This window comes from Amia ocellicauda, chromosome 17, assembly GCF_036373705.1.
Source record: "Amia ocellicauda isolate fAmiCal2 chromosome 17, fAmiCal2.hap1, whole genome shotgun sequence".
NCBI classification, from domain to species: Eukaryota; Metazoa; Chordata; class Actinopteri; order Amiiformes; family Amiidae; genus Amia; species Amia ocellicauda.
Window position 1 is genome coordinate 602,157 of NC_089866.1, and position 11,841 is coordinate 613,997.

The 11,841-nt window shown below is 54.3% G+C and overlaps 1 protein-coding gene across 1 annotated transcript; it reads right to left on the bottom strand.

Moving 5' to 3' along the window:
• Positions 1-284: 284 nt before the first annotated feature.
• Positions 285-10,988, bottom strand: txndc11 (thioredoxin domain containing 11). Its single transcript, XM_066690397.1, has 12 exons — positions 10,418-10,988; positions 8,977-9,193; positions 8,339-8,436; positions 7,911-8,040; positions 6,876-6,969; positions 6,176-6,288; positions 5,882-6,082; positions 5,012-5,687; positions 4,604-4,746; positions 3,350-3,462; positions 3,040-3,120; positions 285-1,004 (listed from the first exon to the last, which is right to left on the bottom strand). The coding sequence occupies exons 1-12, from the start codon at positions 10,540-10,542 to the stop codon at positions 545-547; spliced, it is 2,451 nt and encodes an 816-aa protein (XP_066546494.1). The 5' UTR covers positions 10,543-10,988; the 3' UTR covers positions 285-544.
• Between the last annotated feature and the right edge of the window lie 853 nt (positions 10,989-11,841).

Here is an 11,841-nt window from a genome sequence, read left to right on the forward strand (position 1 = left end):
CCTGAGTCTGGAAAGAAGTTTAATTATGCTGGAACTAAACCCAGCAGCCACTGCGGTCGCCCCCCCGCCGCTCTCCATCCTTAGACTGACATGGTAAACGCTCAACTTCACAAGGACGAGGAGGGTCAGGTGGAAAGTAAGACACCGATGGCTGGTTTCAGTCCAAGGGCAAGGCCCCTCTCGGTCTCCCTGCGCTGGAGCAGTGCTGGGTCTGAGAATGAGTCGGTGTGAAGGCAGTCCTGCATCTCGCACAACACCCCCCTCCATCAGACACACAGCCGCAGTTAAATTAAACTGTTTAATTAGTACAAATCTGTGCAATATTCAAAGTGTAAACAAATGCAGCATTTTTCCTTTTCTTCATACCTGAATAGTCAAGTCCATAAGATACTGAAGTGATGGCTGAGGATTCATGTAAAAATAGATTCTTGTATTTTTGACAAAACACTCATTAAGGGCGACGATCACAGGGGGGGAACACAAAACAATCATAAATACTTCCCTAATATACAACCACCTTCAACACTCTGTAACTCAGTCTGTGTCACGACCCCGCACCCCCGTCCCGCTCCGGACTGCTGTGCAAGTCCTCTGGGGATGCGTGCTCCGGGGGTGAGGCCTGTTCCCTGCATGTCGGTGACTCTCCATCCCATGGGGGTTCGGTCTCCACGGCCTGGGCCGGGCCCCTATCCCTCTGCAGGGTGTTCTGGGGCCCCTGGGAAGCCTGGGCAAGGGCCTCGAGCTGCTCCTGCTTGAGCTGGGAGAGCTGCTCCAGGCGCTGGCCCTGCCATTGCGGCTCGTTGTGTAGGGCGTGCTGGGAGAGCTGCTCCCGGGTGTGCTCTAGCATCTGGAGCTCCGCCCGCAGACGGCCCATCTCCTCCTGCAGTAGCGCCGCGCGGGTCACCCTCTCCCCCTCGGCCGGGCCCGTGTTGTGCAGCAGGAAGCGCAGCAGGCTGGGCAGGGTGACGGGGGCGTCTTCCGGGAACTTCACGCTCCACGCTTTCCTGCGGGGGAGACGACGCACTCTGAGCACAGAACTCAAAAACCCCTGTGGGAGCAGTGACCTCAGGGTGGCCATACACTGGGACCAGGGTGCAGAGGGTCTCTCCCACACACTCACTCATAACTCATTGGAGTTTAAAAATAATATAAACGCAGAGAATTTGGCCTGAGTTCTTGTAGGCTTTTGAAAGTGAAAGGAGAACACTGCAATTTCCTGTTTCCTGTTTGTATCTGAAAGGCAGCCCGAGCTTTGAGGGGCAGAGATCACACGGCCCTCGCTCTGACACGGGACACAGGTTGCGTGAAGCGTCTGCAGGCAAACACGGTGCAGAAGGGACCTCAGGCTGCTCTCAACACACGAACTGAAGCACCAAGCTGTCGTTAACCACGATCTCGGCACAAACTCATCCAGACGCCCTGAGAAGGCTTACACAACTCGAAAGGGGAAGCGACCTTGTTGTTCTTAGTCAAAGCAGGCTAAATCTGGCAAGTTTCCATGGAAGGGGGGTGTCGTTGTCACGCATGGCAGCTACTTCTTGTTCCTGAAATATCCTTTCAATGCTCTGACTAGACGACTGATGAGGACCATTCACAGGCCGTCCATCCCACATTACTAGGCACAGCTTTATATTAATGAAAAAACAGATTTCCACACCCCACAAAATAAATAAATATAAAATATCATTAAAAGATACAAATAGGCATATCAAATATGGGCTTGATGACTACACGTTGTTGCAGGCTATTCATATCAGAACATGCAACATGCTGAGACGTTCTTATCGCATATCGACGATGATGGACATGCAACATCTCGGTATGTTATCCCAACCGCACTCTGATTACAGGGCTGGCAGAAGTCCTAGCAGAGAAAAACGAGACTCGCACCAGAAGCCCGAGAGTCCGAGCTCCTCCCTCCTCAGCCAGGGCTCGGCCGAGAGCCCCCGGTATCCAGGAACGCCATTGTTGCGGTTTTCACAATCAATACTCTTACAGCCGTGAGACGAGGGGGACTGGGCAAACAGCAGCGATGAACCTGCACCCACAGCGGGAAACCGTTCAGATTTCCAAACACACACATGGACTCTAAGGAGAGCCGGGTCCCAGAGCCCAAGGGAGGCCATCGACAAAACAAACCAGCTAATGATTATAAAATAAAACTCCGATCCCAGACAACCCAGGTTTTTCCCTTGTCCTGACACGTGGCCGTGGTAATTATAGCGATTGCGCTCTTCACGACAGCATCCTCACTGCACTGACCTCTTTCGCTCCAGCGGGCGGCTGCGATCTCACTGGAGACCCAGAACATCAGCGTGTGAAGAGCAGATCATTACGGGGGTTAGATAACAGCCTTGTCAGCCCAGCTTGAGACAAAAGGCAGAGTAAAAGCAGAACAAAAACACAGACCAAACCCAGCAGAGGTTTGATTTGGTAGCAGGATGCTTTTCATCTTTATTAAATTTAAACAGAAGAGCCGCGTTGCCCAGCTGAAGGGAAGATCTGCTTAAGACTGAAGTGAAAGTTTCCAGGGGAAGTCCAGTCTGGCTTCACTGAGCTCGGCAGCTCGGCTCGATCGGGGCGTTCAGCAGTGCCGGGTATAAAGGTATCTGGCGTTTGTTGGAGCCCGAGTGGGGGAGCAACAAAGCCACTACTCTACACCACACGATACTGTACCACACCACACCCCACTACACCGCCTTGAAGTGGGGGTGTGAACCTGGCGAGCTCACTGGACCAGCTCCAGCACAGAAAGCTCGGTCACATTGGCCTGTGCTGCTCCACCCTGTTCATAATAACCAATAGTTCATAAACGCTCCACACACCTCACACACACGTCCACAGCGCCGTCCGTCTCGTCAACACCAACCAACCAACCACTGCTGCTGAAGACTAAGCCACGTTCCTCAACATGAGGTCAAACTAAAGGTCGTTTCTCGTTACTGCGCTGTTCCTGTCAAACCCACTCAGGCCGAGATGCCAAATGAAGCCCAAATGACACCGAGAGAAACGGGGCCGGCGGGCAGATGCGTCGCTCACCTGTTCCTGGGGAAGAGCAGCAGGGCAGGAACACGGTCCACCATGAACTCCCATGGAAGGTCATTCCTGGCAGCGTTGATCCTGAAACGGAGCAGAACAGAACCAGTGGGTTTACAGAACAGCCCAGTCTATGTGATCGTTCCAGATTTCAAAAATGATCTGTTATCAGAGGCCCCTGCACTACAAAACACAAGTGGACACTATCTGGCCAGCGCTTTCCAGTTGCCGTCTACCCCCCTGGGTCCCTGGGGAGTCCAGGCGCTGTGCCGACGGCAGCAGCAGCAGCGTGGCGTGTGCGGGGGGCTCTTACCTGCAGAGGGAGAAGCCGTGGTGTCCCTGCAGGAGCCGGGCCAGCTGGAGGAGCACGTGGTTGAGCGCGGAGCAGAAGCCACACCACTGCGTGTAATAGAGCAGCAGGACGTCCTGCAGGGGGAGAAGAAGCGTGTCAGACCGCCGTCCGGCAGAGGGGCCGTGGCCTCGGCACAACTGCTGCCCCCCTCTTTGCTGCCCAGCGTGTACTCATTTATGATGTTTACACAAAATAACGGGTTCAGTGGCGATGGATCAGAGGAGCCACATCACGAGGGAAAGAAAAACAAACGAGCGCTGACATGTACACACAACAGATCAGAGCACATCTCTCAGCTCGTGGGGGGGGCCAGCAGGGCCGTGTGCTGCGGCGGGGCTGGGCTCCACTGCCACCCTGCTAGAGGCGCTGATCTGCTATCTGGCTTCAGCACCAGCTTCCTCCCAGTGACGAGCTCAGGCCGAGTGGGAGGCTCTGCTGGGGAAGCAGGCCTGTGTTTCCTATCCTGTGCCTCATCAGTGCAGGACTGTGAACATGTCAACACCGTCTGCACTCCTTGAGGACTGACGCGTTTGTGCATCTGCCCTCAGTATCCCCATAAAGTGTAATAATTCAGCACGTCCATAAACCACAGACCCTTCAGCTGACGGGACCCGTTGCACTGAAGCTCTGGACAACACAAACAGAAAAAACAACCAGAAACGGAAGCAACAGTGAGTCGGCACTTGTGAAGGTGGTGAGGAGAGAGAAACCGCCATCAGGGAGCGCCTCGAACCCGCTGACCCCAGCTCCCCGCTCCCACATAGACCCCCGCACGCTACCCACACAGCACAGAGCTCACGCAATTTTTGATCACTTATCACGTATTCATAGGATGTATTTGACATCAAACTGTGTGGACAGTGTCAACAACCAGGAAGAGCTCCTGATGTTGTTTTGGGTTTTTTGTTTTTTGTCCAACAGCAGCATTGCAGCCTTCACAGGAACCGAGCAGAATCAACACACAATCACCCCCCCGAGACACAGAGCGCACACACACGCGTGTTGCACAACCCCCCAGCTGATGAAAGTTACAGGTCGCCCTGCAGTGACCCTGGCCAGGGAACAGGCCGCTCTTAATCAATCGGCCATTGCACACCGGGCACGTCACTGGAAAGCGCTTCCTGCTCCTCGTCTCGAAACCACATCCTGAGGAGCAGGCGGAGCCCCTCTCGCCTGCATCACAAACACGAGGGGATGGGGGGGGGGGTGAATCACCTTGTCCTGGTCCATGACGAGGCGCTGGAAGCTGAGCGTGGTGACCTCGGTGAGGGCCGAGCCGGCGGGGGGCGGTACTGCACTGCCCCTCAGGTGCCGGGTCAGCGGGCTGTAGGGGACACTGTAGTTTCTTATGAAGTCTTCTGAAATACAGAGCAGACGGGCTTCAGCACACTGCCCCCCCCCCTCACGCTGGTGGGCTGTTGAGCGGCCCGGTCCGGTCCTCCTCTTTTAGACCCGTCAGTAGCAGCACCCTGCCTCGTGTGTACAGCGCACAAACACAGATTTAGGGCTGAAACATACACACATACAGAGACACACACACACGCATGCACACAGAGACACCCCTCTCAGAGTTAACCACTAATCTACGAGAAGGATCACAACCCAGACCTGTCACAAACATACCTAGTGTGGCTTTTATCAGCGGGCTCTGGTCCAGGATGTAGTGGACCTCGTCCCGCAGATCCACGATGGTGGCGAACGCCGCCGCGGTGCCATTGCGGGGCGCCCCCAGCCGCTCGGCGAGGCTCCAGTGCAGGTGGGAGTCCAGCAGGTAGAAGCCCAGCGTCTTGTTCGTACGGCACCTGAGCCCGGTGACGTTGGTGGCCTGCAGTGGGTCAGCCACAGGGGGTCCACCGTCCTCGAAGTGAGGCAGAGCGTCCCGAGGGGGGGGTTGGAACGGCGTTGGAGGGTACGAGCGAGACGGGGGGCCACTGGTCTGGGCCCGGCCGTGGCTCAGGATCTTGCAGCAGGCGCTGTAGTAGCCGGAGGGGCTGTAGGAGCGCAGGATGTTGCTGCAGGCCGTGTTCCGGGACAGCAGCCGCACGGCGAGCCGCTCCCGCAGGTAGAAGGAGTCCAGCGCCGCCTCCATCTCCAGGAAGCTGCAGGGCGGGGCGGCCGAGCGGTTCAGGCACAGCTCACACACGTTGTGGCTGCGCGAGATGGAGTGCCAGCGGGGCAGCACCACCGTGTTGCAGCACAGGGGGCCGGGGTCCTCGGCAGGGGGGCTCCTCCTGCCCTGCGGAGACTGCCAGTCCGGGCCCTCGGGGCAACTGTGGTACTGGATGGCGATCTCCGCTACCTGAGAGACAGCGGACAGACAAGTGACACCGGAGCTTCACAGGGCTTTAGGACACAAACTGTGTGGGATAATTTACTAACTACATTTCTGCAACCCATATATAAAATAGAGAGATGTGTGCATTATAATAAAAAAATAAAAAAAACTTGATCAGGAACACAAATAAAGGCGTGTTCCCCGGCCCTCTCACTTGCCTGTTCCACCAGCGGCTGATGCTCGGCCAGGGGGTCGAAGGGCACGAAGACTAGCAGCGCGGCACCCTTCCCCAGCTCCCTGTCCAGCAGCCGGCTCTTGCCCCCGTGCGGCCGCAGCCAGCGCAGCAGGACCTCGCGGTGCTCCAGCGCCCAGCGGCACACGCCGTCCGCCGTGAAGTTCAGCCGCTCGCGGGGGAACACCTGCGGAACGGACACGGGTCAGCACCGCCGCGCTCGGACTCTCGGACCGAATGGCCCTGAGCCGTGTGAGCGGCACTGGTCCGGGTGACTCACCAGAGAGGCGTTGAGCCGGCGGTGCAGGTACACGGCTCCGTGCGTCCGCAGGGGAATGGATGCGGCCACCCACTTACTGGTGACCACCCCGAATCGCAGCGCCCCCTGGATGTCTGCAGACAGAGGGGCAGGGTTCGTTTTATTCACACTTTCACAGAAAAATTAAATAAAAACAAACTGAGCATGTGCAAGGGGGCTGGCTCTTGAGCCTGGGGGGCTCCTGCAGTATAATGTGGGAAACACTGAACTTAATCTGGCTGAGGACACCCAGAGAGCAGGTTATATTACAGAAACTCCCCTCCGTCTCAAACACAAAAGTGAGTGAGAGTGAAACCCACAGGTACCATGACCATTTCATTTCAGAAGCGCATAGCCCAACCCCAGCGGAGGGCGGACTGTGACTGACCTAGAATAACCAACCCCAGGATAAATAAATAAAAAAACCCGTCCATTCATTGGGGGTTTGTTCAAGGACGGTTTGAGGACCACTGCCGATTCAGTGAGCAGGACATATAAAGAGGGAGGGGAAAACAAAAATACATAGCGATACGTATCCTTACTGTACGCTGGTTCAGAGGGAGAGTGTGTGTGTGTATATAGCAGGGCAGTGATGGGCTGCACTGGTACTCGTCGACGATGCGCGAGTGCTGCTTTAACCATGTTCGCAGCACTCCTTCTACCCCCCCCGCGCCCAGCTCACCCCTCTTCAGCGCCTGCAGAGCCGAGCTGAGGAACTCCATGTATCCGGGCGGCTGCGGGGAGGCGTTGAACTCAAAGAACCCCACGACTGCCGGCTGGGAGAGAGAGAAGGAGGGAGATCAGCAGCCTGACCAGCACTGCCTGGAGGGAAAACCCGTGTGGAGATTTCTGCGACTGTGAGGGAGCGGGTCCTGGCAGAACCGAGGCCTGCGTGGCCTTCTACAGCGTGTCGTGAATGGGCCCCCACCCCGCTGCCTGGGGCAGACAGAGCGGGACTCCTGCATCACAGGGGCTGGAGTGGGGGGGTGCTGAGCGCTGGGCTTCACAGCCCTGGGTGTGTTGTTTCCTGCCGTTTCAAAACCAGCCTCGATGGCCGGTCGCCCCAGAGTGAAGGCATCCTGGTTAATTCGTCACCACGGAAAGCATCAGTTTCAAATACTTCCTTTAAAACCGTGCCAGCATTGCACAACTTCGGAAAAGTCGTCAGAGTTACACATCCCCGTATGCGCAAATTTTAAAACAGAACCTAATGAGAAGCCATTTCCTATTATTTCAAATTCCCGGCTTCCTAATCCTAAATGCTGGGGGGGAGGCTAGAGCTCAGAGCAGGGCGGCCGGGGGGGAGAGGAGAGGCTGCTGGGACACGCAGGAGCAGCCGGGCTGCCACGCCAATCGAGGACCAGCCCATCCAGTCTGAAGCGGATCGCAGCGCCGCATTCCACACCGCGGTGACACGAGCAGCCAGCGTGACGGTGACAGCAGCTACTAAGCACATCACCCTCCCCCGCTGCAGAAACCAGCTCTGCCACTTCCCCTGCCACAGGGCACAACTCCAGCTCGTCTCCAAGCTCGTTAACTGCCTGATTCCCCCTACATAGATTCACAAACTGGAACAATGCAATGCGTTTTACCCCTAGTTTCCCCATGCAAAAAAACCCTTCATTTTCACATGCCCTGATCTCTCTGGCTCCACACACACACGACCCACAGGCAGCCCGGTCAGTGCTGGAGTGGGAGATCAGCGCAGCGGCAGTACCTCGTAGTGGGACAGGAACTCCTGCAGCCGGGCCTGAGAGGGCAGGTACACCAGCGGGGCGATGACTCTGCGGACGAAGTGCTCCACGTAGGCGGCGGTCAGGGGGCCCTTGTACTCGATGGGGCCGAACCTGCGGAGGCAGCAGCACAGACAGTTACGGCGCCGGTTCTTCAGTGTGGGTTGCCGGTGGAGCCACAGCGCCATCTCCTGGCCACATGGACATCTCACTGGGCAGGAGAACAATCAGCTGCAATATCAGCCACACTGCAGTGAAGCTTATTGTAAGCAGGTTCTTTGATCTCAGGAACAGCAAGACTAGACATCAGGGTTTCATCGCATTTCACAGCTAAAGAAGCCAGCGGAGCGTCTGTTACACGGCATGCAGACAGCGGAGAGGAGAGGGACAGTGACGCTGCGGCCGCTCTCACCTCCTGTAGTACAGGTGTATGACCGGGTACTGATAGAGGTTGTTCTGCTTCCTGCACTTTCCCTGGTTCCACCAGCAGTTGATCGCCACAAACTGCACCTGCACAGCGGAGACAGAGCGACGGCCGTCAGGATCCGAGCGCAGAGCGCGAGCGCATAGGAAGCTGCTTCACGACGGAGATCAGCAGATTAAATAAGCAGGTGCTTCTGTGAGTGATCCAGAGCCAAGAGACAAACTGCCTTTTCATTACAAAATATATATATAATGCTATAGATCACCGAGTTAAAACTGCAAATCTAGATAAATGCAACATGTGGAAAAGTAGTACATGGTCTGACACTCCACCCTGGATAAGGGCATCTGCAAAGAAATAAGATTGCAGACGGTTTTGAAATGTATTTTATCTGAGCTGTTATCTTCATCTTTATAATGAAATCAACTCGTAAACCTACAAGAACATTTAACCCCCCATCACAGCACGACTGTAATATCATTTAGCAGTGCTTGTTTCACACAATGTCAAACTGTAAGGGTACAGAGTTTGTCTTGGCAACATCCACAGGCCTCCTGCCTGGGGTATCGCAGTGTAAACACCAGAAACCACAATGTAACGAACAACCGCCGGGCCGGTGACCGTACCTCCCCGGACAGCCTCCCGGCCACCTGCTCGATCTCCGGCCTCACAGCGATGGACCGGCCACACCACGGGGCGTAGTAGAAGACCAGAGAGACGTCTGCCGCGCCGCGCAGGCGCTCCACCTGGTCCAGCTGCCCCAGGAACAGGTCTACCACCGGGGAGTTTGCTGAGAAGAAGCGCACTGGGGGCCGGGCAGGGGCCACCACATTCTTCGCTCGACTGCAGAGAAGATGGGAAAGATGCTTTTATAACACTGCTAGGCTGACTAACTGACTGTCACCCAGTGTAACGGCACCCAGAAGGGGTTTAAGCTACATGGGGCTGAGGGACGTGCATTAGACTGGCTAGGCTGATGTTCTGGGCTGGTCAGCTTGATCCCAGTGCCGGGACTGGGAGCTTTAGGGATGCACTAGCAGGGTGTTTTCAAAGTGGCGTCTGCTGGGATGAAATTAAAAAAAACTAGGTGCAAATAACACACACACAAACTAGGCTATAGCTGTGACTGTTAAATAGAAAAGGTTCCCTTGGCTTCAACAGCGCAGTGCTGGCATGTTCACACGCTTTATTTACCAAGGGTGGCATCTTATGGGACTAAGCTACTGCATCACAGCCCAGGTCCTCAGTCACTACTCTAGCGATGCCATCAGGATGGGTGGCAAGAAGAGGTGCCACACATTCACCAGAGGCTGAATAAAGCCATGTGCTGCAGCTACTGCCATCTTCAGTAAAACAAGACCTTCAGTTAGATCCAAGCAGTTTAATAAGAACCTCTAATAAGCATGTCAAGTGTCGCATTTGCGCACTTCAGAATTAAAATTGATCCAAATCGCTTTGCCTGCACTTTGGATAGATGGTCAAAAACTCGCAGAAGATGCACGTTATAAGAATCGGGGGGGGGGGGGGGGGGGTGGAGAAGTCAACACGACTGTTAAGGACACGTCAGACACCTGTCAAAGTCTCACACTGCACGGTTTCAAACATGATGCAAGCCATTCAACACACTGAACGAAACTGCACAACACTGTTACGCTCGTTTTACATCCAGAAAACTGTGAAGACAACTTCAGTCATGCCAATTCTGGTTCAAAACACAGACCTGTAGCACATATCGCTAGCACACACACACAGCAGACACCAATAACCCCAAAACAAGCTAGTGACAACACGACTAACACACAGAGACAGAGACAGAGACATAAACAGACACACACACACACACACAGAGACAGAGACACACACAGAGACACACACACACACACAGACAGAGACACAAACAGACACACACACACACACACACACACACACAGAGACAGAGACACACACAGACACACACACACACACACACACACACAGAGACAGAGACACACACAGACACACACACACACACACACACACACAGAGACAGAGACACACACACACACACACACCTCTCGGTCTCGTTACCTGCAGGTGAACCGCAGTGCGAGCAGGAGGCTGCAGCCCAGCACGATGGCTCCGCACAGCAGGTCGGGTCTCCGGGCCATCTGTTTCACCACCAGCCGGAGAGAGACTCGCAGCCGCCGCACCATGCCGAGTCTACCCCGTGCCTCCCATTTATAGACTCGGTGTGCACAGCTCTCAGGTACCGGCCCCAGGGGGCGGGATGGGCCTCGGTGCGGCCGGCGACTTCACTCGGCGCGGATCAGCAACCCCGCTCCGCCACGTACCCCTGCGCTTCCGCCCGGCCGCCCGCCAGGCACCGTCTCGAAGTTTCTCCCACCCGCTCAACGCAGCGCAGCCGGACGCGGTTCCCGCCCGACACAGCCAGCGCGGCGGCAGTTCATCCAGCTCCGAGCCGGGGGAAGCGGGCCGGAAGCGCGTCTCTTGCGGTTTAAAGGCTCTTTCCGCTTCACTCGGCGGGCCGGGACGGCGGCAGCGTCACAAGCAAACAGAGCCCGGAGAGGAGCGCGTTGAACGGGCAGCTTGCAGGACAGACGCGGGCCGCGCAGCGCGCTCTTTTGCGACAGTCCCTCAGTGTACTTGACCTTGTGTCATTGGACGGGACTCCGCAGCCGCTCATTGGCTGGGCTCTTTTTGCAAAGCATCCTGGGAGCGACAATGAACTAATCCGATGAACAGCCATAGACATTAAACCAGCAAAACACACAGCGCGGCCATATTGAGTGATAATATCACTGCACTTCAAATATGAAACATCAAATGACACATATACAACGTAATACAGAAAAAAATTAGAAAAATAACACTATAAATTATGCTAAATAAACAAACACCATTTTATAAGTTTTTAGAAAACTTATAAATTTAGAAAAATACTTCTAATCCCAAAACAAACACCAGCCAATGTAATTTATTACCTTCTTTAGGTGGAACATTGATGTGACTGGAATTTAAAGTATCTGAAAATCCATTGAATGGACATTAATGTACTTTTTAGCTGAAATTAGGTTATCTTCAGTTGGAAGTAATTATTTACCAACTATTACAATGTTGCCCCAGGAAAGCGTATCAAATTGATCCTGTATACTGTAATACACCGAATATATTCATTATCCAAAGACCCCACAACCCACCAGAGTCTGGTGATGTACTTACTGAAATAAGGAGATGCCCGTCTGTCTGTTTCAATTGCACAGGGTCTAGATATAATTGCACATTATTAAAGGGTTATGGTGTAAAACAGATTACGTATTATTGGGGCTATTTCTTTTGTATGGAATGATATGTAAATAAATTCACAGATACTTGCATTATGCTTTTATTATTAATGCTTTCCCAGCATTTTAGTTTAGATCCAGGGCTGTTTATAATAAATGTAACAATGCTCAATATGTTCAGATGTGACAATTAAACCAGTTTTATCTTGA

Coding starts and splice junctions, on each gene's coding strand:
- txndc11 (XM_066690397.1), bottom strand. CDS start 10,542: ATGGTGCGGCGGCTGCGAGTCTCTCTCCGGCTGGTGGTGAAACAGATG. Junction 9,194..10,417: donor GCACTGCGGTTCACCTGCAG/GTAACGAGACCG, acceptor TCTTCTCTGCAG/TCGAGCGAAGAATGTGGTGG. Junction 6,083..6,175: donor GCCGGCTCAACGCCTCTCTG/GTGAGTCACCCG, acceptor TCCGTTCCGCAG/GTGTTCCCCCGCGAGCGGCT.